Source organism: Lutra lutra, chromosome 7, assembly GCF_902655055.1.
Source record: "Lutra lutra chromosome 7, mLutLut1.2, whole genome shotgun sequence".
In the NCBI taxonomy this organism is placed as follows: domain Eukaryota; kingdom Metazoa; phylum Chordata; class Mammalia; order Carnivora; family Mustelidae; genus Lutra; species Lutra lutra.
The window spans coordinates 18934397-18960084 of record NC_062284.1 but is presented as its reverse complement, the minus strand read 5'-3'; the positions used below and the strand labels follow the sequence as shown (position 1 = coordinate 18960084).

Below are 25688 nucleotides of genomic sequence, written 5' to 3'. Positions count from 1 at the left end.
TAAACACTCTGGGGTAAAATGGTAAAATATTTTATTTTTATATGTGTACTTTTGTTCCCTTAATAGTACACGTCACAGGGATGTACTCTTGCCTGCTTGTTCAATTTACCCATGTATTATGAATGTGTCCTTAGGACGGGAGTCACAGCTGTGGATGCAGTTTTGTACACAAATGTATTTTATGTAGTTTTTCTTAAAATGATAACAGAACAGAAAGGGAGACTATGAAGTCCTGAGTCAGCAAAGGCATTCCTTAGCGAAGCTAATATTGTCCAGCTGCATCACTTAACTGTGATTTGACTCAGTGTAGGGATAGTGTTTAGAGGCCCAGAGGAAAAGATGATAGCTTACTTGGCTCTCTCCAGTTTCAGTTGTCGTATCTGTGCTTTAGCAAGAGTTGGTTATCCGTGCATCGAAAATTGAACTTGCTGGCAAGGGCCTCTGTAAATGTTCTGTGGTTTCAATTAAGGGAGAACTCTTTGCTCCCGGTAACAAACTTGTCGATGGCAAAGTTGACATTTGCTTATGAAAATAAGGAGCTTGACCTGTTTCTGTCTCGGAAGGAGGGCCAGCTTGCTTCTTCAGCGGTGTCTCCTTTACTTCTTTCCCATCACTAAGGCGCCCCGCCCCCCCGCAGCTCCCCCAGGATGGTGAATCATGATTCCCGTTCCAGAGCACTCGATCTTTCCCGAGCTCTTGAAGCCAAAGATACCCTCAATGAAAAGATCATACTTTCTAAAGTTTGGAGGATTTACAGAAACTCTTTGAGAGATTTCTCTCCAACCACCAGTCATTTAGAACAGAAAAGGGCAGCCTGAGGTTTTTCCCTGGGTTACCTAAAAAGGAAAAGATAATAATTGGGTGGAGTTACCATAAAACTGCAGAGAGGCTTTTAAGGATGGTTTGAGGTTAGATTGTCTGTTTTTAAAATTAATTGGTTTCTCTTCTTGGACAAATTACATGATTTCAAGTCACGGTATAGGCGTTAATCGCCTCAGCGAGGGTGGTTCTCGAGAGAGGCTGGCGCTTGCTGTCCGCGTCCTGTGTGCTGCAGCAGGTAGGAGCCCAGACACAAAGGCACTCTGATGCTCAGGCTAATAGGAAGGATTCTGGCGTTCCAGAAGTGAAAACACTTTTAAAAAGTTGAGGTCTCAGTAGCTTCTACCCTAACGCTGTCTAAGATAGTAAAACGGAATTTTCCTAGACTGCTCGAGTGTCAGGTTTTTAGCCAGAAGTGTGAGGGGTGGAATTCCATAATGTCTGCATGCTGGTTGTCGTCCTGTGACCGAACGCTGCATGTTCAGCCCACACTCCCCTGTGCCCTTCATTTTCTCTTTCACTCTCTTACTTTATTTGCACACTCCTGGCTTCCCTAATAAGTCGCACTTACATAATGCTTCCTGCGTGCCGGGAGGATGTGTGAGTGCTTTAGGTCAAAGAATCCACCAACCCTCACAGCAACCCTATGAGGCAGGTAGTGTTATTATCCCCAGCTTACAGACAAGGAAGGGGAGGCACACCGTGGCTTATCCCAAAGTGGAGCCAGGACTCTCATCCCGGGAGCCTGATTCTAGAACTCACGCTCTGAACCTGTGTGTTGTCTCTTGAGGAGGTGGTTCCTTTGGAGGCAGACATTGTCTTACCCACCCCATGTCTCCAGTAATGTCGTGGTGCTTTAGTATCTTAATGGCTTCTGGGGCTGGCTCCTTCTGTACTTACCATTTCCAACTTGGTCTGTTTTATTAATCACATTGTAGTTCAGAAGCAATGGGGTAGAAGCTAAAGTTAGGTTGATTTTATTCACTATTCATGTATAATCAATTATGAGATAATGCAGACTGTTTATAACTTAGATTTCAGAAGTACTGTGAATGGTAGTGTATTTTAACTCCATCGCACCTGTGAATTTTACCTCTTAATAATTGTTTTCTGGTTGTGGCTTGAGTAAGTCGGGCTCTTTTTCAGCGTGTAGGGATCGTAGTAGATGATGGTGTGTGTCTTATGGAAAGTGACACTTTAAGTCTCTTTTTTCATGCAAGTGAGCAGGGTGTATTGACTTCTTTTATGTGCCAACTATTGAAATTAATTACTTTTTCAAAGAATTGTTGTGACTGCCAAACAAAAATCATTTCTACTGAAGGAAGGAATCGGGGCTCCTTGACCTGGTTGGGCGTCCTCTTAGTACATCTTCATTGTCACCAAGTTCCTGGGGTTGAGAAGCCATCTCCCCTCTAGATACCACGTCAGAAGGGGGTCTTCAGGGTATTGTACATTCTGTCTTGGTTGTAGTTCATTCTCATTTTTGAAAGAGACTTGTCTCTTTATGGAAAGGGTGGGTTTCTTTTTTAATTAATTGCCTTGCTCCGGCCACATTCAGTTTTCATCCTTGTTTTCAGGAGCTTATGTGAAAATTGGTGAAAATGCTGTACAGTCCCTGTGACAGCATCTAGAATCCATATATGCCGAATTCTTTGTTAAAGAGTTTTGTAAATGGCCTAAGACTCTATAGGTCCATTTAAAATCCATAGGCATTAAGGGAAAAACATTACTGCTACTGTCTTACATCATTCTGAGATATACATTTCCCTGCCCCCACATTTTAACATCGCTGAAATCAGGATGCATTTTACAGTTGCATCGTGTGATTAAGAATGGCACTTTTTTTCTTTGTTATTGGTACCAAAAACAGTGGTGCATCTTATAGTTGAATCCTAGTTTTAATGAAAAACGATGTATGTGTAGTCCTTAGATTTTTTGAGAAGCATGTTTGACAAAAAGTTCGTTGAATTCTTCCTCTATTTGAATGAGAGAAGTTTGAAGTCATTTTGTATTCCTTACAATTTGGGTTAGGAATTGAATTTAAAAACCAGTAATTTCTTTTTAAGTGCATCATTGTAGATTGTTTATAAAATTACAAAAATAATACTGTGCTTTAGAAATTTAGTTTTGTAGCTGAAAAAGTTCTGGAGGCAGAGGATGGTGATGTTGAAGTATGATGGGGATGTGTTTAATGCTCCACTGAACATTATTCTTAAAAAAATGGTTAGGATGGTAAATTTCAAATTACGTATATTTTATCACAGTTAAAAATTTTTCCAAAAAAGTAATATTATGCTTGTAAAAATTTTCTTCCATTTAGAGATATACAGAATTAAGAAAGTTCTCTTTATCCCTTCCCCCATCCGTCTCATTTCCCTACTTCTGTACCCCTTCACCAGAGGTTTGGTGTGTACCTTTTTCGACTATTTCTCTCCCTAAGACTTTCCATTTAAGGTATGTGTGGTTTTCATTGACCCGTCAAGTTCACTTTTCACCACCACAATACATATAAGTGGAACAGATAAGTAAAATAAAAACATATTGGGGAGACAGTCACCTGGGAGGGGTCCTTTTTTGATCTATTCGGGCTATATTGACTGCTTCATTCACATATTGTGATGTTTTTCCTAGAAGTGGTCTATGTAAGTGTATTTTGTAGCTAGACTGCTTCTAGTATAAAGAAGGCACAGGGACAGATGTAACATGGTAGCCTTAAATCAGTTGTTCAGCAGCAGGAGTCCTGACTTTCTCCTTCTGCAGTGGATGGAACAGTTAGCCCTGATGACACCATGTCTGGGTGGCTGTAGCAGTTCTCTCCTGGTGGCCTCAGCTGGCTCCTTCACCCCTGAGGACTGCGGGAAGCCCAGCTTTCATCCGTGTCTGGTCTGCCCCATTCTTTCGGTAGCTGGTACTGTTGAGGGGCCCCAGCTCTAGGGGCCCTGCTCCCCTTGCGGCAACCTGCCCTGTCCGCACGTGCCACTTTCTGGGCCTATTTCTCATCCTTGTTGTTCACTTGGGTCTTGGGGAAGCGATCTGTGCACTGTGTATCTACTTTGTGATCTTTTTGTATGCTCTTCATGGCTCTGCACCTTTCTTTCAGGGTGCTGGTTTTAATTCATGCCAGTAAGCACACTGGTGTGTGACTGCCTTGATGAACGTCTGTCTCTCCTGATGACAGCTCCGTGAGTTGGCCGTCAGTGTTTTGCTTGCTCTCTGTGCTTCACCCTGGCTTTGCACAGACTTGACACTTGATGTGCATTCAAAGAAGCTTTGTTGAATGAAGAATTTGATTTTTTTTTAATTTAATTTTACTTAAATTCAATTTAATTAACATGTGGTGTGTTATTAGTTTTGGAGGTAGAGTGTAGGGATTCATCCATTGTATATAACACCCAGTGCTCATTGCATCAAGTGCCCTCCTTAATGCCCATCACCCAGTTACCCCACCTCCCCTCCAGCAACTCTCAGTATGTTTTCTATAGTTAAGAGTCTCTTATGGTTTGTCTTCCTCTCTGATTTCTTCTTATTTTACTATGCTAAGTGAAAAAAAGTCAATTAGAGAAAGACGGTTATCAAATGATTTTATCATATGTGGAATTTAAGAAATAAAACCAGAGGATCATAGGGGAAGAGAGGAAAAAAAAAAGAATTTGATTTTTGATTATCTTACGGAGTGGAGAAGTTTGTGGGTAGGGACTTGATAAGTATCAGAAAATTAACAGGGAGATCTAGACCTCGGTGCCCTGCCAATTTGGTTTTCAGACACAGCTAAAACTTAGTTATCCTGGAAATATTTGAACACTTCATCATTATTTTTTGTTGGGATTCTTTTGAAAATGAATTTGGGCTTTGCAATACCCTGTAGCCTGGGTTTCCGTTAAGGGGAGGCAAACAGATCAAGTAGTTTTTTATCATTCCTTTTGAACACACGGTCATTCAGCATGAGTAGATATGTAAATTTCTGGAAATGAGAAGCTTGAAATAAACTGTTCTCTCACTGATACTTATTTTAATTCCAGAACATGGTCCAAGACAATTCCTGGGAAAGTCGAATTCTTCTCTAGTGAGGGTTCAGACACATCGATACCAATCCCGATAGTGCCACTACGGGGCGTGGACGACTCCTACCCACCCCAGAAGAAGTCTTTCATGATGCTCAAGTACATGCATGACCACTACTTGGACAAGTATGAATGGTTTATGAGAGCAGATGATGACGTGTATATCAAAGGAGACCGTCTGGAGAATTTTCTGAGGAGTTTGAATAGCAGTGAGCCCCTCTTTCTCGGGCAGACAGGACTGGGCACCACGGAAGAAATGGGGAAACTTGCCCTGGAACCCGGTGAGAACTTCTGCATGGGGGGGCCCGGTGTGATCATGAGCCGGGAGGTTCTCCGGAGAATGGTACCACACATTGGAAAGTGTCTCCGGGAAATGTACACTACTCACGAGGACGTGGAGGTGGGAAGATGTGTCCGGAGGTTTGCGGGGGTGCAGTGTGTCTGGTCTTATGAGGTAAGAACAGAAAAAAAAAAAAATCTGTTAATTTCATCATTAGTTCTGAACCAATCCTAGGAAACGAGTGATGATGTCTTCTTTAAGGCTCGAAGTTGGTATGAAGGTATTGTACATTTTTACCCAAGTTTTTAAAATTTGAATTCCTTCTTTGTATCTTTTATCCTTCATTTTTAGGACATACTTTCTATTCTTTGACCTGATACCTTAGTTAATAAATAATGGCATTTGGAGCCCAAAGAAATGATATGGTTTATTGTAGGTAACAGCAATATTGTCATGATTATCCAGAACATTCATCTAATCTGACTTCTGCTGATTCTGCCGGTGTGATTCTAAGTGTGTCAAGGTTTCCTTTCCCTCTTCTCCCGAAGGCCTGACTTTTCTGGTCATGTTGACCCACACAGTTTGAAACTCAGCATGTTTAGAATTCATAAAAATGAGTAATGATTTAAAAAAAAAAAAACCAATTGCATCTGACTTTGCATTTATTTAAAACCTTGACTTTTTAGACAGTTATTTGTGGCCTGGAAGTTTGCAATATGGTTGTTCTCTTCCGAATAGTTGGTAGGCAGTCTCGGAGTTATCTTGACACACAAGTGCAGTTTTTGGTAGGAAGTCTACTTGTAGAGGTTTTCTCTTTAAATGTTCTTGAGAACATGAGTTCACTTTTGACTTTTTTCTGCTTTTATTGGCAGATGTGCACCTCTTGCCTGCAGTTACAGGATCTGATATTAGTCAGAGTGGAAAAAATTATTTAGGTTGTGTTGTGTTTAGATTGATAAACTACCCATAGTTGTGAGGAACGGAGGGAACTTGTAGACCTTTGCCCAAGAAAAAGAAACACACTTTCTGATGTAAACTGTTAGCTTTTGCTATGAGTTAATTTTCTAAAGTGCTCGAGGGATGAAAGAGTACTCTTGCCCTTACTTGTCCCCCGCCCCGCAGACTTGCTGTTAAAGGTTTCCTAATAACTGTTTCTTTCGCTTGAACTCTTAGGGAAGTGGACATTTTCAAGAATACAGGAAGTAGTTTTCATGTTCATTTCTAATTATAAAAGATACATTTTAAATCTCAACTGTGATTGGAGTGAAACCTCTGATCTTTATGGTCTCCTCCCAACCTTGCATGCAGGGAGGATTGGTCACTGGATCTAGGGGGGAGGTCGCTGTGGTCATGAATTTTTGCAGCGAGGAAGCCTCTTTAGGGATGTCCTGCAGTTTCCAGCAGAATGCAGAAGGCAGTGTTTCTGCGTTTTCCCCATTCTTAATTTAGTAGTTACAACCTTAGCATGTTTCATTATGGTTAAAGCATGTAGTGCCTTGTATATTTTGGGATGTTTTATGCTATTCCTGATCTCTGAGAAGCTAGCCTTCCTGCTGGAATTGTGGAGGACAGGCCTACTTTTGAGAGAGAATTTAAAAAAATAACTGTCTTAGTGTTATAGTGCTGTTGTATCTTACATGCTGCTAGATAGACAGCCGCAGAGCCAGTACCTTGTTATCAAGAACTCTGACCTAGCGTTAGTGCCAAGACATTAGAAAGTATCGTCGTGGGGGGCTGCAGGGATTGGGAGATAGTTTCAGCACTTTTTTCCCCCGTTATCTTGTAAGAACCAAAATTCTCTCGAGCCCGAAGTTGGGATGCTGGAAATTGTCCCTTCTGGATGCTGGGAGCCACCTCTTCGACCAGAAGCACCTGCAGAGGGATCTGGTGGAGGAGGAAGCTCCCTCCCTGGGTGGTTACCCATCCCTGCCTAGGATCCCCTTGGAGTGGAATGTGGAGGCCTGTGGGCAGTGTGGGGGCGGTGTCCCTGCTGCTTTTCTTGTGTTTAAGTGTCTGATGATGACAGAGCTTTTCCTAGGTGCTGCCCTTCTGTGAGCTCCTTTTATGGGAGATTATCTTCTCCCGGAATGTGGCTTGTCTTTTCACCTTAAATGTGATACTCAGCATGCAAATTGTGAATTAATTTTAAGTGTAGTCTAGTTTCTTTCTTTTCCTGTATGGTTTGTGTTTTCTGTGCCTTGTGTAAGAAAGCCTTCTCTTCCTTGCGTGGCAGGAATTGTCTTCTACATATTTTTCTGCAGATCGAAAGTTTTGTGTTTTGTGTGCAGTTCTTCATTTTTTTCATTTTTAAGAATTATATTTGTGGGCACATGTACCATTTTTTTAGACCTTAAGTTTCTTTTTTTTTTTTTTTAAAGATTTTATTTATTTATTTGACAGAGAGAGATCACAAGCAGGCAGAGAGGCAGGCAGAGAGAGAGGAGGAAGCAGGCTCCCTGCTGAGCAGAGAGCCCGATGCGGGGCTCGATCCCAGGACCCTGAGATCATGACCTGAGCCGAAGGCAGCGGCCTTCCGCTCATTTCCCTCTGTTCCTGAGTGTATCTCCCCAATCCTGCGTACGGGAACATAGGGCTGTCCCTCATTTAAGAGTAACTAAACATTGTGGTTCTTTACTTGAACTAAGAATTTAGTTCATTTTAGTGAACTAATGCTTAATTAGTTCATTAAGCATTTTGACTAAGAATAGGGAAATGCTCTCATGTAACCATAGTACACATGGAAACTTTAACCTAGTGTTGATACTCTGATTTTATCTGCTGATGCGGTACAGTCCCAGACCCTTTGCACAGGTCTCTTTTTTTAATCTTTTGTGACTTTGGCATTTTAGATAAGTGGCTTTAAATACTTTATTTTCATAATAAAAATGTGTTACCGTATAGGAAGCCATAAGGAGGTCTTTAGTAATGCTCCTCACGCTTACTGTAACGTCCCGGCCCAGAATGAGTGCGGGCCGGGAGGCTGTTAACCGTATCGGCAAAGTGGAGCAGGCAAACCTGCTTCCCCCTTGGCTCATGCGGGCTCGGCCTTACAACTCAAGTTACATGGGACTTTTTGAAGAAGTGTTGTTATCATTCTTATTTTTCAAGATTTTATTTATTTGAGAGGGAGAATGAGTGAGATAAAGAAGGAGCGGAGGAAGGAGCAGGAGGAGAGGGAGAAGCAGACTCCTCGCTGAGCAGAGAAACAGGGATGTGGCGAGATTGCGGAACTCCAGGACCATGACCTGAGCTGAAGGCAGGTGCTTAACAACTGAGCCACCCAGGTGCCCTTTGAGGAATGTTACTGAAAAATTTGAAACAATTTATGTAGGCAAATAAATGAAATACCATACAACTCTTTTAATAAGGGAATAAAAAGACAATTGATCTAAGTAATCTTTTCATTTTGCTTTTAACTTTTTATTGAAGTGTATATTATACCTATGGAGAAGTGCACAGATCATCAGTAAGTGTAAAGCTCAGTGGATTTTCTTTTTTTTTTTTTTTTAAAGATTTTATTTATTTATCTGACAGAGAGAAATCACAAGTAGGCAGAGAGGCAGGCAGAGAGAGAGGAGGAAGCAGGCTCCCCGCTGAGCAGAGAGCCCGACGCGGGGCTCGATCCCAGGACCCTGAGATCACGACCGGAGCCGAAGGCAGCGGCCCAACCCACTGAGCCACCCAGGCGCCCCTCAGTGGATTTTCTTAAACAGAACATGGCTAGCTAACCAGCAACCAGATCTTGACTTTTTTTTATTTTAATTCAACATTTGACCAGTAATGAAGGTATTTCGAGTAGAAAATAATTGTTAGTAATGAAAGTGGGAGCTAGGCATAGTAAGATTTGGCAACTTTAAAAGATTTATTTCATGCCATCACAGGGCTGAAAATTCAGAAGCTGAAAGAGTTTATCAGGACAAGTTTTCTCATCTCTGTCTACCAGGTTCCCCTCGGAGTCCACCACGGTGGTGCAGCCTTAACAGGTGTGCCATGTGCACATAAAAGCCACAAAGTCTCTATATCCTCCCACATGTGTTGCTTACTATCCGTATCTTGCTGGTTTTCACTCCCAAGTCTTACGATTTTCCAGTTGCTACATAAGAATCTTCATCTTTTTTTTTTTTTTTTTTAATGGACATTCAAGCTCTTTCCAGTTCTTTTCAGCAGTGTTTCTAATCAGTCCCTTAACCCAGTGTTTTCCGGCCTTTTTCACATCATGATACACACACTGAGGTATGTGGGGCCCCACAGGGCTCCTGCTACCCCACCCTCTACCCATGGCACTCCTCGACCCAGACCTGAAGGGATTGTCATCTTGGCACAACTAGAGTGTCTGGGATACACCAGTATATACTGAGACACACCAGCGTGATGCTCTGAGTTAGCCAATATTCATTAAGCAAGCATTAGTGAGCCCAGTACTGGCTTTCTAAACAGGTTGGAAACTACAAAAGCACAAAACACAGATGGCTGTTTTTTTCCCTTAAGGGCTGTCATCTAATTGAGGAGACTAAAATATTTATGAAATGATTGAGAAAAATGTAAACGTGTAAAAACCCTGTGATAGTGATCTTAAGGATAAAACAGTACAGAGAAGGGGTAAGATCAGTGATGTTCTTTTTAAGGAAGGCATATCTTCAAGGGAAACTGGGAGTTTAGAGCAAAATACGTAAAAAGAGAAGGTTTTCCTTGTTAGTCTGACCGGCTTAGAAAGGAATGTTGAACATCTTTGTATCAGAAGCCTGGGAATTTTTTTCTTTAATGATGGAAGGGATAATGTTTCAGCTGCGGGTTGTCATGGAGCTGGTTTGTGTCTAGTGGTGCCTTCTTCACACCTTTAGGCTGCTTGTTACCCTTACCTGGCTGACAACCAGGCAGGGCCCTAAACAGCTAGAATAGATGCTCCACATACAGATCACTGTCCCTGGCTGTTCTTTGAGGCAAAGCTCCCGTGTGGTTTAATACAGAGCCTTTTGTTCTGGCTTGCTGGTTCAATCTCCAAGCTCTTAATAGATCCTAAGGGCAAATTGTCATCCAAAAAAGGGTGCTGCCATAAAAGGCTATATATCAGCAGTGAGTGGGAAGGACATGAAGAAGATGTGAAAAATAAGATGAAATGAGACTGTGAACAACACAGCAGTCTAAGACCCACCATTTGTGTTATTGATTTTTAATTTCATTCCATATGGTTGGAGAACATACGTTGTATTGTTTCAGTTCTTTTAAATTTATTGAGACTTTTTATGACCTACATATGGTTACCCTGGATAGTGTTGTGTGTGTACTTGAGAAGAGTGTGTTCTACTGTTGAGTGTTCTATGGATGTCTCTTTGGTCTAGTTGATTTGTATGTTGATTGTCCTTTTCTCTGGTCATCTCTTTGTCCTACCCATTACTGAAAGTGGGATAGTGAAGTCTCTGATACTTCTGGATTGTCAGTTTCTCCCTCTCAGTAGTGTTGTTTTTTGCTTCATGTATTTTGGGGCTCTGTCGTTAGGTGCATATGTGCTTTTATCATTATAAAATGCCTTCTTTGTCTTCAGTGACAATTTTTGTCTTGAAGTTTATTTGGTCTGATAGTATAACCGTTCCAGTACCTTGTAGTTACTATCGCGTGCTTTATCTTTTTCCGTACTTTTGCTTTTAGCCCATTTGTGTCTTTTTTTTTTTTTTTTTAAGATTTTATTTTGGTGTGAGAGAGAGAGTGGTGTGTGCATGGAAGGAGGGGCAGAGGGAGAGGAAGAGGGAGAAAGAGAATCCCCAGCAGACTCTGCGCTGAGCCCCGAACCCAATGTAGAGCTCTACCTCATGACCCTGAGCCTGAGCAGAAATCAAGAGTCAGATGCTTAACTGACTGAGCCACCCAGCCACCCCAATGTTTGTGTCTTTGTTTTTAAGATTTTATTTAATTATTAGAGAGAGAGAGAATGAATGAGATGGGGGGAGGAGCAGAGGAAGAAGCAGACTTCTCCACTGAGCTGGGAGCCAGACATGGGGCTCAATCTCAGGACCCTGGGATCATGACCTGAGCTGAAGGCAGTCACCTAACTGACTGAGCCATCCAGGCGCCCCGTTGGTGTCTGTGAATCTAAAGTGTGTCTCTTGTAGATAGCATGTAGTTGGATCAGTTTTAAATTGGGGTCTTTAATCCATTTACATTTAATGTCATTACTGATAGGGTAGGATTTGTGTCTGTCATTTTGCTCCTCCTTTCCTAGGTCATGTCTGTTTTGTTTCTCTGTTCCTGCAATGCTGCCTTCTTTTGTGTTAAGTGGTTTTTGTACATTTTCACTCTTTTGTCATTTCTTTTATTTTTTAAGAAGCTACCCTAAGTATTACAGTTAACATCTTAACTGATAAACAAGAAGTTTGGATTAATGCCAGCTTAATAACTATAGTAAACAAAATCTTAGGCTTTGATAAAGCTCCATTTTCTTCTTATTCCTTCCTATTATTGTCACACAAGTTATATCTTGTATGTGATAGGACAGTCAACACTGATTTGTAATTACTGCTTTGTGCCGTTGTCTTTTAAATCAGATTAGAGGAAAAAGTGTTAACAATATATTTATATTTTTATAAATTTTTTAAAGAGATTTATTTATTTGTCAGAGAGAGAGAGCGTGCACACACAAACAGGCAGAGTGGCAGGCAGAGGAAGAGAGAGAAGCAGGCTCCCTGCCGAGCAAGGAGCCCGATTCAGGACTCGATCCCAGGACCCTGGGATCATGACCTGAGCCGAAGGCAGCGGCTTAATCAACTGAGCCACCCAGGCGTCCCAATTTTTATGAATATTTTTATAAATTTTCTGTTTGCTTATGTAGTTTCCTTTATTGGGCTCTTTGTTCACATGTATTTGAGTTAATGTCATGTGTCCTTTCCTTTCAGTCTAAAAGGCCTCCTTTAATATTTCTCATAGGACAGGTTTGCTTATAACAGATTCTCTCAGTTTTTTTTTCTTTTTTAATCTGGGAATGCGCTAATTTCTCCTTCACTTTTGACATATGGTTTTGTTGGTAGAGAATTCTTGGTTGACAGTCTTTTCCTTTCAGTACTTTGGATGTAAGCTTTCTGGTTTCCATGGCTTCTGGTGAGAAATCAGTTGTTCATCTCACTGAGGATCTCTCATATGCGAAGTCTTTTCTCTTGTTGCTCTTGAGACTCTGGCTTTCAGTAGTTTGATTACGATGTGTCAAGGTGTGGCTCTCTGAGCTTAATGTACTTGCAGTTCATTGAGCTTCTTGGGTGTGTGGATTGTTTCTCATCAGATTTGGTCAGTTTTCAGCAGTTATTTCTTCAGAGGTTTTTGTCCTTTTCTCTTTATTGCTATTCTCATTATGCAACTGCCATATGCATATGCTTGGTTCTGTTTATTTTTCTTTTCTTTATTCTTTTTTCTTTCTCTCCGGCAGACTGCGTAATCTCAATTGACCTGTCTTCAAGTTTACTAATCCTTTGTTTTACCAGTTCAAATTTGTTGTGACTTTTTTGTTCCAGTTATTGTGACTTTCAACTCCAGAATTTCTACTTAGTTCTTTTTTTTACAATTTCTACTTCTTTACTGGCTGCTCCGCGCCCCCCACCTTTGTATGTCTCATAATATTTTGTTGGAAACAAGACATTTAAAATAATACAGCAACTCTGGAAATCAGATTCTGCCCCCTCCCCAGGGTTTGATGATGTGGCTGTTATTTTGTTAGTGATTTTGGGGGGCGGGAGTTTTGTAAAGTCTGTATTTTTTTGTGTGTGTAACTACTAAAATCTGCTTGGTTTGCTTTGTGGTCAGCTAATGATTGGGCAAAGATGTCCTTAGAGACCTGGAAATAAGAACTCTCCCTGTCTTTGGTTAAGGGCTTTGTGTACTTGTTGGTGCTTGCCTGCAGTGCTCACTGTGCAGTTTTCAACTCTCAGCCTCACTTCTCGCTTGTGCAGAGCCTCACAGTCAGCCAGACGTGAGAGCTTAGGGCCTTCTCTGATTTTCGCTGGGCATGTGCACAGGTTCCCACGAATATATTGAAACTCTTCAAAGCCCCTTATGGACATGTTATACCCCGACTTTTCTTTTTAAGCTTTTTGGTTAGCCTGTGTTTTACCCATACTGTTAGCCACCTCCTGAGGCAGCATGATATTCAACAATTGCCTATGATCCTTTTTCACAAATATTTCCTCCCTTCCCCACCAAGAGCTTTTTTGGAAAAGGAGGGCTCTGAGTCAGGACAAATAAAGACAGCCTTATAAGTAGGGTCTTCTAGGAAACCACTAGGCAGGTCAGATAATGACAGTTCTCTGGGAATGGGGCTTTGAAGGAGCTCCAGTCCTGCTCTGTCCCCTTCCAGTGGCTGTCAGGCTGCTGGCTTTCACCATGACTGTGGACTGTTGGTTTTCAAGGCTACCACATTGCTGGGCAACAGGGAAGAGGAATGGGCAAGTTAAAATGCCACAGGATTTGCTATTCCTACTAAAATTTCATTGTTTTTCTTGCATAAACACTTCCTGGGTTACTCTAAGCCTTTGGCTAATATCCAGGTCCTGAAAAGGTTGCCTGAAGCTGTTTTTTGCCCATGTTCTCTTTGCTTTAATGGGGGAGAGAATTTTTGGATGTCTGTACTTCATCATTTTCATTGATGTCACCTAAGACCATCAATAATGGAGCCTTAGCTTCACAGCTTAAAGTTTGCCTTTTCCAATTGTATAAATCACTCTGAATATCCTCATCTTCTGCTTATGAAGTCAGGGAATTGTGCTCTAAAAATTAGAAAAACTTTGAGCCAATCAGAATATTCATATATATTTATTTTTCAAATAAATTTTGAACATCCGGTTAAGATCAAGACACTGTTCTAGTTGAGGGCACAACAGTTCAGAAAGTGGAGGCCCTCTTCTCTCCTATTCTGTTGGGGCGGGGCCGGGCTGGGCTGGGCTGCAAAGAGACAGAGAGTAAAGTGGAATGTGTGAGATGTTTAAGACATAGCAAGGGGACAAGTGTTGGAATGGGGTGAGCAAGGGGCGAGAGGTGTTACGATGAGGCCAGGTGGCACACATGTCGAGGAAAATGGGAGTGAGTGGTGAGGACGTGCCCTAGGACACAGTAGGCCTGGGCATGAATCTCCACAAATCATTGATCATTCTTCACCAGCTGTGTGATCCCAGGCGACAAGCTGCCTAACTTCTCTGGACCCTTACCTCCTTACAAAAATGGCATAAGAAATTGCCTACCTTGTAGGAACGTTTCAAGGATAAATTGAGATGCTGCGTATTAATGTTAGCTAGTGCTTGGCACAGAATGAGGGCTTATGAAATACTTCAAGTATCTGAAAAACTAAGCCGTTCAGAGCCCATTCCCTGAGGACTTTGCATAGGTTTTGACCTGTATAAACAGGTACTTGAATATGACTTGTAGGAACACTGTGGTGTTGGACTCCTTGGTTTTTGCTTTTAAAATTTAGAGAAGACTGTTCTGACAGAACCAGTCAAGGTTGACCGAAAATGGAGAAGTTAGTTGCTTTGGACCTGTAATAACTGGCAAAAACATTACCCTCCGTAAGTACGTCAACATCTCTGAAATGGTTTCTCTGTTTGGGCTGTGAGTCTTGTGCTTGCAAGGGAGGAGGTGTGGATCTAAAGGCAAAGGGCTCGGTCTTCACCAAGTTCAAATTTGGAAGGAATGTGTTAAAGATGTGCAAGGTTTTCCATGTTAGTCACCTTTCTTGTGATAAGTCCGCAGCTAGGCACGTTTAACTTAGGTTGAGTTGACAGGAGAGGGCTCCTTAGTCACGTTATCAGGAGATGGGATCAGTATATCATTTTCTTTATCTTAAGCTAATAGCTGAATAGTATTTTCTGTACAGTTGGAAAGATTGAGATCACATATGTCATCAGCACATTTCCTGTGATAAACTGACAGTCTACTTTTTAAATCACATTAGTTTTCATAGTGCTGTATGAGCCATTTTGAGGTAATAAGAGTAAAATGAGCTTTAAGGACTTGCTATCAGTATGTGAAAATGGACAAATATATATGAAAAATACCATACTACCTCATAATAGTAAACCAGCAAACCAGGGCGGAATAGTGTGAGCAACACAGGACAGTGTGGAGGGCTGGGGAGCCACTGGGATGGGTGGGTAGGGAGGATAGTGGCTTGCATTATCTGGGTCACCCCTGTCTCTAAAAGTGACTGGATTTCTGGACTGTTCTACACAATGAGGATGGTATCCCTTCACATTTGTAAAGAGGTCGAGGGATGGCAACAACAAAGCTTTGTAAAATTTTTAATTCCAATAATTAGTCGTCCTTGTTGCACTGAACTGGTAAGACCATCTGGCACCCGTGGAGTGACCAGTGAGGGAACAAAGGCAAGAATGAACCCGACAGTAGCCGTGTGGTCTGGGTCAGGAAGAGACAGTCGGAGGTGAAACTCCTTTAGGCGTAAGAGGGTGTGTTGGACGTCAGTTTTCCAGACTCAGTGACGTGGGAATGTGTGTGTGTGTGTGTGTGTGTGTGTGTGTTTGTGTGTATACTCCAAGCATTAACATGGTCCATAGGTCTTCCACTAGGCTGCTCTTTCTCAAAGGGAAGCCGTTTATACGAGAATCACTTGAGGTGTTTGCTGCAGAGCAGGTTTCCAGGCCCAAACCGAGAACCAGACTCTTGGTGGGTAGATTTCAACGATCTGCACTGTATATAGGCTTCTCCGATAGTTCTTCCTGTTCGTCTGTGAGAACCATAGATGCCATGAATACTCAGCAACATTTCTTATGATCCAGTGACACTTTGGTACTAGGTAGAGACCGGAGTTATGTTTTGGTTAATTGGCATCTCATTTAGCTCCTGTCCTATGCGGAGCATTGCCCTGGTAGTGCAGAAGATAGAAAAGGGAGTTTGGACTGTGGTCTTTCCAATATGAGATTTAGTCCAGTGGGCAGGGAAGCAAACTTGGCATGTCCCTCCTCATATGTTTGACAGACTAATGCTTTATAATCTTTCTTCCTTTCTTCTCTTCTTTAAGCCATGTTAATTGCAGTGAGTTGTGTAGCCGGATGAAAGTCCATGAGGGTGAGTGCTGGTCAGCAGTAAATCTTGAGTAATGACAAGGGAAGAAGTTCTTTTTGATGTGATGACGAAAACAGAGAATTTTTGGCCAGAGATTAAACTGAAAAACACTTTAAAGCTAAAACCAAATGATATTTTTGAAGATCTTTTTTGTCTCTGATATTGATGATTTAACAAATGTCTGTTTATGTGGTCTGGTTATAAATCTTCCTTCAGCCTTAGCTTGCCTTTTTTCTTTATCCTCAGCTTTTGCCTTGAACCATAACTTGCGATTTGTTTAATCAAACAAATGTCAGTTAAAAAAAAAGAAAAGAGGGAGTTACAAAGTCTTTATTAATTACTATGGTGGTTTTAACATTCACAGGTTGTTTGGAATAACCTTCTCTCCTGGTGGTGGAGCTTAATTTCCCTCCCCTTGACTGTAGGCTGTACTCATTTTTAATGAATGGAGTAAGGAATAGAAAGAATAGTAACTTCTAGAAAACCTGGCAGACACCCACTTAATATCAGCAGTATTAAAGTAGTCATGTTTCTATCATGTACTCCCAAATGGGACGGGATGAGACAGCTCTTCACCTGTGCCTTAGTCCTCCCCAAGCCATAACTCCAGTCTGGTCATGAGAAAACGTCAGACATACCCAAGCTGAGGGACAGTCTACAAAATACCTGACCATTGCCCTTCCAAGTGCTGAGGTCATGAAAAGCGAGGAAAGACTGAGGGACTGTCACGGATGGACAGAGACCGAGGAGACAAGACAGCTGAAAGCATTACAGGGTCCTGAATTGGAAGAGAAGAGGCATTCATGGAAAAACTGGTGAAATCTGAATAAAGCCTATGGTTTAATTAATAGCACGTGAATGTCAGTTTCTTAGTTTTAATATGCACAGTGTAGAGTGTAGTTACATAAGATGTTGACATTAGAGGAAGTTGGGTCAAGAGATGGGATCTCTCTCTCTACAGCTCTGCTATTAACCTGAAATTATTTCAAAATAAAAAGTAGTTAGACCCCAGAGATGAACTAATCGGACACACAGAAGTGGAGTGTATGGTGTTGACCGCTTGGTGCCCTGGGGAACCGGGGTGAAGCCACGGAAGACTGGATCTTCTGTGAGTCTAAGTGGATATTGTGCAGGATGTGATTTTTAGCTTATTGACTTCTAGGAAATCCAAGACAGAAAGGTCTTTGTTTGAGAGGGTTTGCAGACTTCTAACCTCATAAAGAGCTTATCATTTGAGCAGGCTTATAATGTACCGTGTTATTACTGTAAGAAATTTGTAATGGTACCATGACAGCAAAACTTTTCCCCTGCTAAAAAGAATCTTTCAGCATTCACTCAGCAATTTAATGCTAGTGCTCTTACTAACGTCATCATGGTTAACCCTATCGTGTTTTGTTCCTGGGTTTTCTCTCAGTGAGCCCTTGTGAGGATAAAGAAATCGGTACAAGCTTGTTTTCTTTGCTGTCTGGCACTTATTTTCAAAGACTTTGCTTTTGAAAAATACTGTAGGTGCTACTTTTCCTTTTGTATACGTTAACCCCTGCGTTCCCCTTCAACAGAATATTTAATTTAAAAACTGAAGACTTTTATTTATAATTATGTGGTTTACTTAAGGCAGAAAGATGAGTTCATTCTTGTTTTTACCACCAAAGGAATGCCTGTTTACTTTTTATATTATGAATTGATTCTGCAATAATTTAGAATTCTGGTTGTTTTGTTATGGGTATGGAAATTGAAGTATCCCAAATGACATAAAAACACTTAAATTTTTAAAATGCTTAACTCCTTAAATGAGCCAACTGTATGCCTGCCCTCTGACGGGCCCCACTCTAGACACTGGGGCTACAGCAGTGAGCACAACAAAGCTTTCTTTTTTTTTTTTTTTTTTTTTTTTTTTTTAAGATTTATTTATTTGAGAGACAGAGACAGTGACAGAGAGCATTAGCGGGGAAGAGAGGTAGAAGCAGGCTCCCGCTGAGCAAGAAATCTGATGTGGGGCTCAGTCCCACAACCCTGGGATCATGACCTGAGCCGAAGCAGACGCTTCACTGACTGAGCCACCCAGGTGCCCCAAAGCTTGCTCCCTTGATGCATTTACTTCTTTATGGGGACGTGAGAAGAGATGAATGTATACTGGCAGGTGGTACTAAGCTCTCTGAAGAAATACAGCATGGTAAGGGGATAGAATGATACAGGGGTTGGGGAGTGCCAGCCCAGCTGGGAAAGTGTAAGTGAACCAGGGACGACCATCTCTAGCACAGGGAACTGGGCGTGCAAACGCCCGGAGGCAGGAAGTGTGTGGGTGTGTGTGATGAGGACAGCAAGGAATCTGGGTGGCTGGGGCACAGAAGTGGAAGGGGCCAGATCCTATAAGGCCTGTCCCCAGTGAAGGCTCTGGGTTCTGTGCTGAATAAGCTGGGCAGGCACCAGGGCATTAGGACAGTGGAGTCCAGGGAGCTGTTTCAAAAGGACCCTTTTTTTTGGTGTGTGGAGAAGACACTGTAGGGGAGCAGGAGTGGGGAGCAGGGAGATGGGCGAGCAACCACTTCTAGGAACTCAGAGAGAGAGGTAGCTTGGTGCGGGTGGCAGTAGTGGGAGTGATGAGAAGTGCTTAGCCTGTGGATGAGTTTTGAAGGTAGAGCTGATAGGACTTGTTGAGCAATGATATGTGGGAGATAGGAAGGCTGCCTGAGCAGTCAGAGGGATGGAGTTACAGGGATGGGGAAGACAAGGAAATTCAGGCTAGAGATACCAGTGTGAGTCAGCTGCATTTATTTCCACGGTATTTAAAGCCAGAGGAGCAATGACATCACTGAGGGAGTTAGTGGAGATAGAGGAAAAAGTCTAGGGCTGAGCCCAGGGGCTTGCAGGGACTAGAAGTCAGAGATGAAGAGGAATCCAGCAAAGGAGACTGAGCCAGGGAGGCCAGGAAATAGGAGGAAGGCCTTACCTTTGGTTGACATTAGCTTAGTTTGAACTTGGAAGTATTTGAACACTCACTATTTAGACTTTTAAATCTCCTGATGACTGATGCTTGGGAATACTTCTTAAAAGTGATAAAGCTCAGGGGGCAGCCAAGGAATGGTGGGCCACAGAAAACTGGTGGGCCACAGCTGGGCAGAGGCTGGAATATTGTTTGCTTGGAGTAAGAAGCAGTGGGGCTTGTGTCCCTGTGATACAGAGTCATATTTATCATGGAGTTTGACATTCCGGTACGCTCATTTAAATCTGCATGGTTTTGCTTATTTTGAAAAAAGATAAGCCAGTCACTCCGTAGAGATGCATGCATCGAGCAGCTGTTTCATGTCTGTAACTAACTGATAGAGAAAAGTACCAGAGATGTAGCCTTTCTTTTATAATCTTTGACGTGTGAAATTCCTAATAGACAAAGAGCTTGCTCATTACCAAGTGATCTAAGTCACTTTGTAATAGTTACAGTAGATTAATAAAGTTTCCAAGTGGGCACTTACCAGGAAGGCAGAAATCACTGTTAATTTCAGGAGAAAGTTATAATTGAACCATTGATTCAGTTAAGCCTTTGTAGGTAATAATTTGGTTTTGGAGAGGATGAGGGTTGAAGGACATCCTGCACTTTTGCTGTGGTGAGAAAATGTGAAAATGTGTCTAAACTGTGCTCTCCCAAGCCTTGGTTCCCTTTTCTCTGAAAACAGGTTGTTGGATGCATCCTGGATTGTACAGATGCTAATGTGCTCAATTCAGAATTTGAATCCAGGCGGTCTAACTGCAGAGCCTGCCATCTAACTCTAATGCAATTCTGTTTTCTTTTTCTGTATTAGACTGCGCTGTACTCTACCTTTTTATTGTTAAGTGTTGCCAGGAGTCGTTTGAAAAGAACCAGTAACGTTCAGTTGTTGACAGTTTTAGACAAAGGGAAAACTTCCATGCTTCATGCATTTCTTTGGTAGGATATTTTCAGTATACTCATCTGTTTAAGATGATTTTCAGCGGGTAGCAGTTAGACCCCATAGTACTCTATAAGTTTGATTTGTTAGACCCTTGCCAAGCTAGTGTAAATGTCTAGCTGGAAACCACTGGTTTAAGTGGGTTTGAAGTGGTGGACCTCAACCCAAGAACCAACAAAAGAAGTGCTTGCTCTCCAGTCCCTAGATTTAGGAAGTTTTTAATGCAAAAGACAGGAGCAGAGCAAACACTCGTGGATCAGTTTCTCGGATCTTTAAGATAGTCTTAAAATTTCTCAAAAGTTACTTTAAAGATGCTGGTTGATCAGTCTCCTGAAACAAGTCCTCTGAATTCTCTGGCCATGATGAAGGTGTTTGTTAATGGTATAATTGAATTTTTAGGTGGTATAGAAGATGCTAATATTCTGCATTCATAGTTGTTTTTATGTGGTATTCTGTGGCCATCCCTCTAGGAAGGAAAATAGTGCCAGATCTTTGGTCAGAAGTCTTCATTCTCGGCTATAATTTTGTAGGGGAAATCCACTGATGTCATCTTGACTTAGAGTATGTGTAGTAGGTTGAGTAATGGCCACCCAAAGATACCAAATCCTGATCCCTTTAATTAGTAAATACTATCTTATTTGGAAAAAGGGTCTTGGCAGATGGATTTAAACTAAGAATTTTAAGATGAGGAGATTACCCTCGGTTAACCATTTGGGTCCTAAATGCCATTGTTAGAGTCCATACAAGAGAGAAGCAAAGAAAAATAACATGGACACCAAGGAGAAGACAGGCGGAGACTAGAGTGTTGTGGCCATAGGCCCAGAAAGCCAGCAGCCATCAGAAGCTGGAAGAGGTGAGGGGCGCAGTCTTCCCTAGAGGGAGCACTGCCTCGTGGGATTTCACACTTGCAGCCTCCAGAAGGTTGAGACAGTGAATTTCTGTTGATCTAAGCCGCCTAGTTTTCGATGGTGTGTTCCAGCTGCTCAAATGAGTACAGTCTGTAACCCAGACATGTAGCCCCTGGAGAGAGCAGGACAGAGGCTCCACAGTCCCATCATGTCGCTGTGGCCTGAGGGAGACCCCTCTCTTTCTCTAGTGTGGGGGTGTTTCTTATGGTCATGTTGCGGTAAGTACTTCACAGATGGTAAGCATTCGCTAACGGCCATTCTTAGTGCTTGGTTTGTCCTACCTGGTTCTGAAGTCCCTCCCATCAGAAATCAGAACGTCTGTGCGGATAAACGTTAGCATGTAGCAGAGGCGCCTGAGGGGCTTCTAAAACACAGACTGTTGAGCCCCGGTCCCTGGACCGGATCCAGCCCGTCTGGGGCAGGGCCTGAAAACTGGCATTTCTAACAAGTTGCGAGGCGGTTCTGATGCTGCTGGTCCAGGAACCACACTTTGAGAATCACTGGGCTAAGGTTTGGTGTGATTTACAGAACAGTGAGGAGAGAGAGATTTTGGTTTGTTTTGTTTTAAAATAAACTTTGGCTTTAGGAGAGTTTTGGATTTATATATCTTTATCATGAAGATAAAAGCCATACTTTATTTAGATGTTTTTAGTCTATACCAGCTGTCCTTTTTTTTTTTTAAATCATTGCATCTCCTTAGACCCCTCTGGTCTGTGACCGTTTCTTCTGCTTTCTTTGTATTTGATGACCTTGACATTTTTGAGGAATACTGGGTAGGTATTTTGTAAAAAGTCCCTCTTTAGGATTTATCTGACGTTTCTCTTGTGATCAGACTGGGGTTATGGAGTTTGAGAGGAAGACCACAGAGGTGAAGTGTCATTCTCTGCACATCGTGTCAGGAATAATATCATCAAGGTGACAGCACTGCTGGCGTTAGGACAAGTGGTTGAGGGAGTGTTAGGTTTCTCCTCTGTAAAAACTCTCTCCTCCCCTTTCCTGAGTATGCTTTCTGGAAGGAAGGCATTAAGCACAGTCCACACGTAAGGAGTGAGGAGTTATGCTCCCACAACCCGAGGTTGGACTGACTACATGTATTATTTAGAATTCTGCACAGATTTGTCTGTTCTCGCCCATTTATCTATTCAGCTGTTCATTTGTATCAGCGAAGACTCATAGATGTTTATTTTACATTTCAGGTTACACACTACGTAATTTGGTTGCTAAAATGGTCCCAGCCTGGCCATTGGGAATTCTTTCTGTTGGACTCCCCCCCCCCCCCCCCCCCCCCGCCTTTCCCGCCCCTTCTCCCCCTCCCCACCTTCCCTTCCTCTCTCGAGCACTTCCTTAGTCTCTGGCACTAGAAGATACTGCAGGCTCATCTTGTAAATTTTTTGCTGAAGTCCTGGGATCAGCCCTTTTTTTCAAGGAGCCCACTCTCCTATTGGAAAATGGCACTAGAAGCCAAGATCTGGATGCTCGGTGTACTTGTGGCTGTTGGGGTGTCAGTTGCTTCTAGGTCCACTCGTATGACAGAGCCAGGAGACTTGTGTGTGTACTGGCCCATGTGTATGCACAATCTGTAACCATTTCTGAGTGTGACCTCCTGGATCTACAAACTAGGCATGCGACGTCTCTAGGTCAGATCGTCAGCACATGGGTTGTGCTGGCCCCCTCCTTTTGCTTTACTGTAATCTCCTGCTTGAGCAGTGAGAACCCTGTCTGTCTCCACCCACCATCTCTTTAGTTAATTGTTCAGTCCCAGTGTACATGTAGAGTGGTTTCTGAATCTAACATGTATCCCCCTAAGAAACCTTATCAGACAGTTTCATTTTCCCTTAGTCTTAGTTTCTACTCATTTCCAAACTTAGGTCAGCAACCTCCCCCCACCCCCTTGGTTGGTTGTCTCATACATTTGTAGAACAGTTTCTTTTGTCATTGGCTGCATTCCGTCCTGGAGTCCCCTCTCCTCTTAAATGACTTAAATAAATTTGTTTATGTTAAGGTTCACTTTGCTATAAAATTCTGTGGGTTTTGATCAATATGTATCCATCATTCTCGTGTACACTGTGTACATTATAACGTGTCCATCCCTGTGTCCACAGTGTCATGTGTCCCTCATGACAGTATCATACAGAACAGTTTCCCTGAACTATAAGATCCCAGGGTTCTCAGTGCTCCTCCCCTGCACCTTCCACCCTCCTAAGTCCTTGGCTGCCTCTGATCTTTTAACTGTCTCTGCAGCTTTGCTTTTTCCAGAATGTCCTAAAATTGGAATCATACAGTGTGCAGTTTTTTCGGACTGGCTTCTTTCATTAGGAGTATGCATTTCAGTTTCATCCACCTCTTTTGTGGCTTGATAACTCATTTCTTTTTATTACCCAGTAACACTCCATTGCCTGGATGTTCTACGGTCTGTTCATCTGTCGCGGGACATTTTGATTGCTTCTGGTTTTGGCAATTACGAATGAAGCTTCTATAAAACATTCGCGTGCGTGATTTTGTGTGGGCATACGTTGTTAGTCAGTTGAGTAAATATCTGGAATTGTGATTGCTGGACGGACGGTAATAGTGTGTTTAGCTTTGTGAGAAAGCTGCTGCCGTCTTCCAGAGTGGCTCTCCCGCACTGCCTTCCCTCCAGCAATGAATGGAAGTTTCTGCCGCTCTTAGGCTCTCAAGCACTTGGTGTCGTCAGTGTTCTGGATTTAGCCATTTTAATAGGTGTGTAGTGGTCAAGGAGGAGGTTTTCGTACCCTACTTAATAGTTAGTCCAGGCTGCTGTGCTTTTATTTGGTACTGTTCTAACCGTTTGTAATCTGGGCAAGGGGTTCTTTCCATTTTTGTATTTTAATAATATTAAACTTGGGCAGGTTTGTGCTTGACTATAATGAGGATATGGAAAATTGTTGAATTGATCTTCTCTGAGGTTGGGTTTGATTTTTTTTTTTCCCTCCATGTTCTTTTTTTGGTTGTTCATGTGCCTTGGGCATCTAGAATATTAACGCAGAGCACTTAACCTTAACGGTAATGGCAAGTTTTCAGAACAAGTCTGAACAGCTTAACAGAAGATGATCACATTCTTTGTTTCATACCGAGGTGAATATTAACAAAAGCTGAGAGTGATTTTGAAGAGATGTACGTGAATTGTTCATCATTTGTTCATTCAACAGTTAGTTAATAAATGCCTCCCAGGAGATGGTGGTGTGGTAGAGCAAGGGTACCAAGCTGAGTAAACCTGTACCCATCTTTGCCGTTGTGGAATTTTCTAAAGGGAGAGACAGAAAATATATAAACATCTGTGATTCATTCAACACTCAGCAAAATCAGCACTTAGCAAAAAGTTGTGTGCTTCCTGACACTGGGAAGTCAGGGGTGAGCAACGGGGAGGTCCCTGCACCCCAGAGCATACGTCTGTGCAAATGCACTATTGTATTCTTTACAGTGTGGGTTCTCTGTATTATGAAGACAAAGTACAGAGATCTCTTAGCAAGAAGAGCAGGAAGGTCTGACCTGGGCTGGTGGGGCAGGGCCGCCTCTGTGAGGGATTGTCTGAAGGATGAGTTACGAATTCAGTAGGTTCAGACTGGGAGGCGGAGGATGAGGAAAGTTAAGAAGTAGAAGGAGCCAAGTTTCGCGTATTCAGATAGTAGTGCCTGGGATGTTGTTAGAATCAGCTTGCTTTCATCCTGATGATTTTCTCCCAGCAAGCAGTGTTACAGTGCTCAAACCCCAACCCCTTCCTCTTCATAGGTAAATAGAGTGCCCAGTGGTGTAATTCAGAGTACTTCTCCCAGAGACTAGCTTTTTTTAGATGACATTTTTACCACCTGATAGAAACAGCACAGACTAATGCGCGAGTAAAAAGCATTCCCCTTCTTTTAGCCAGGCAGCGGATTAAAGATGAAAAAGACAAGAACCTTACTTTCAAGGGGCCTCTAGTCCTTCAGGGGAGAGATGGTGTATAATCTCACATCTCTCAGAGAGGTTGTACCAACAGAGCCAGGGACAGGGTGTTCTAGGAAACCAGTGACAGACTCTGGGGGTGGAGGAGTGGGTGCCGTGGAGAAGTCCACATAGGTGGGACTCTTACCCAAAGCCTTGTTGACTGACCCCAGAGGATGGCCAAGGTCATACAGCAGTCTCTTAGAAGCATGTAATAAAAATGCTGGCATTGGGGCGCCTGGGTGGCTCAGTGGGTTGAAGCCTCTACCTTCGGCTCAGGTCGTGATCCCGGGGTCCTGGGATCGAGCCCCGCATCGGGCTCTCTGCTCCACAGGGAGCCTGCTTCCTCCTCTCTCTCTGCCTGCCTCTCTGCCCACTTGTGATCGCTGTCTGTCAAATAAATGAATAAAATCTTTTTTTTTTTTTTAAAGATTTATTTATTTATTTGACAGATCACAAGCAGGCAGAGAGAGAGAGAGGGAAGCAGGCTCCCCGCTGAGCAGAGAGCCCGATGCGGGGCTTGATCCCAGGACCCCGAGACCACGACCCGAGCCGAAAGCAGAGGCTTCAACCCACTGAGCCACCCAGGCGCCCGAATAAAATCTTTAAAAAAAAAAAATGCTGGCATCAGAGAGGCACCTGGATAGTTCAGTTGGTTAAGCGCCTGCCTTCAGCTTAGGTCATGATTCTGGGATCCAGGGATCAA

At 42.6% G+C, this 25688-nt stretch overlaps 1 protein-coding gene across 1 annotated transcript in view; it reads left to right on the top strand.

Annotated features, from left to right (window-relative positions):
• CHSY1 (chondroitin sulfate synthase 1) overlaps nt 1-25688 on the top strand; it is a 72126-nt gene that overhangs the window by 10953 nt on the left and 35485 nt on the right. Inside the window, exon 2 of the mRNA XM_047737338.1 lies at nt 4839-5334. Coding sequence (XP_047593294.1) covers nt 4839-5334 — 496 coding nt within the window. The remainder of the gene's footprint in view (nt 1-4838; nt 5335-25688) is intronic.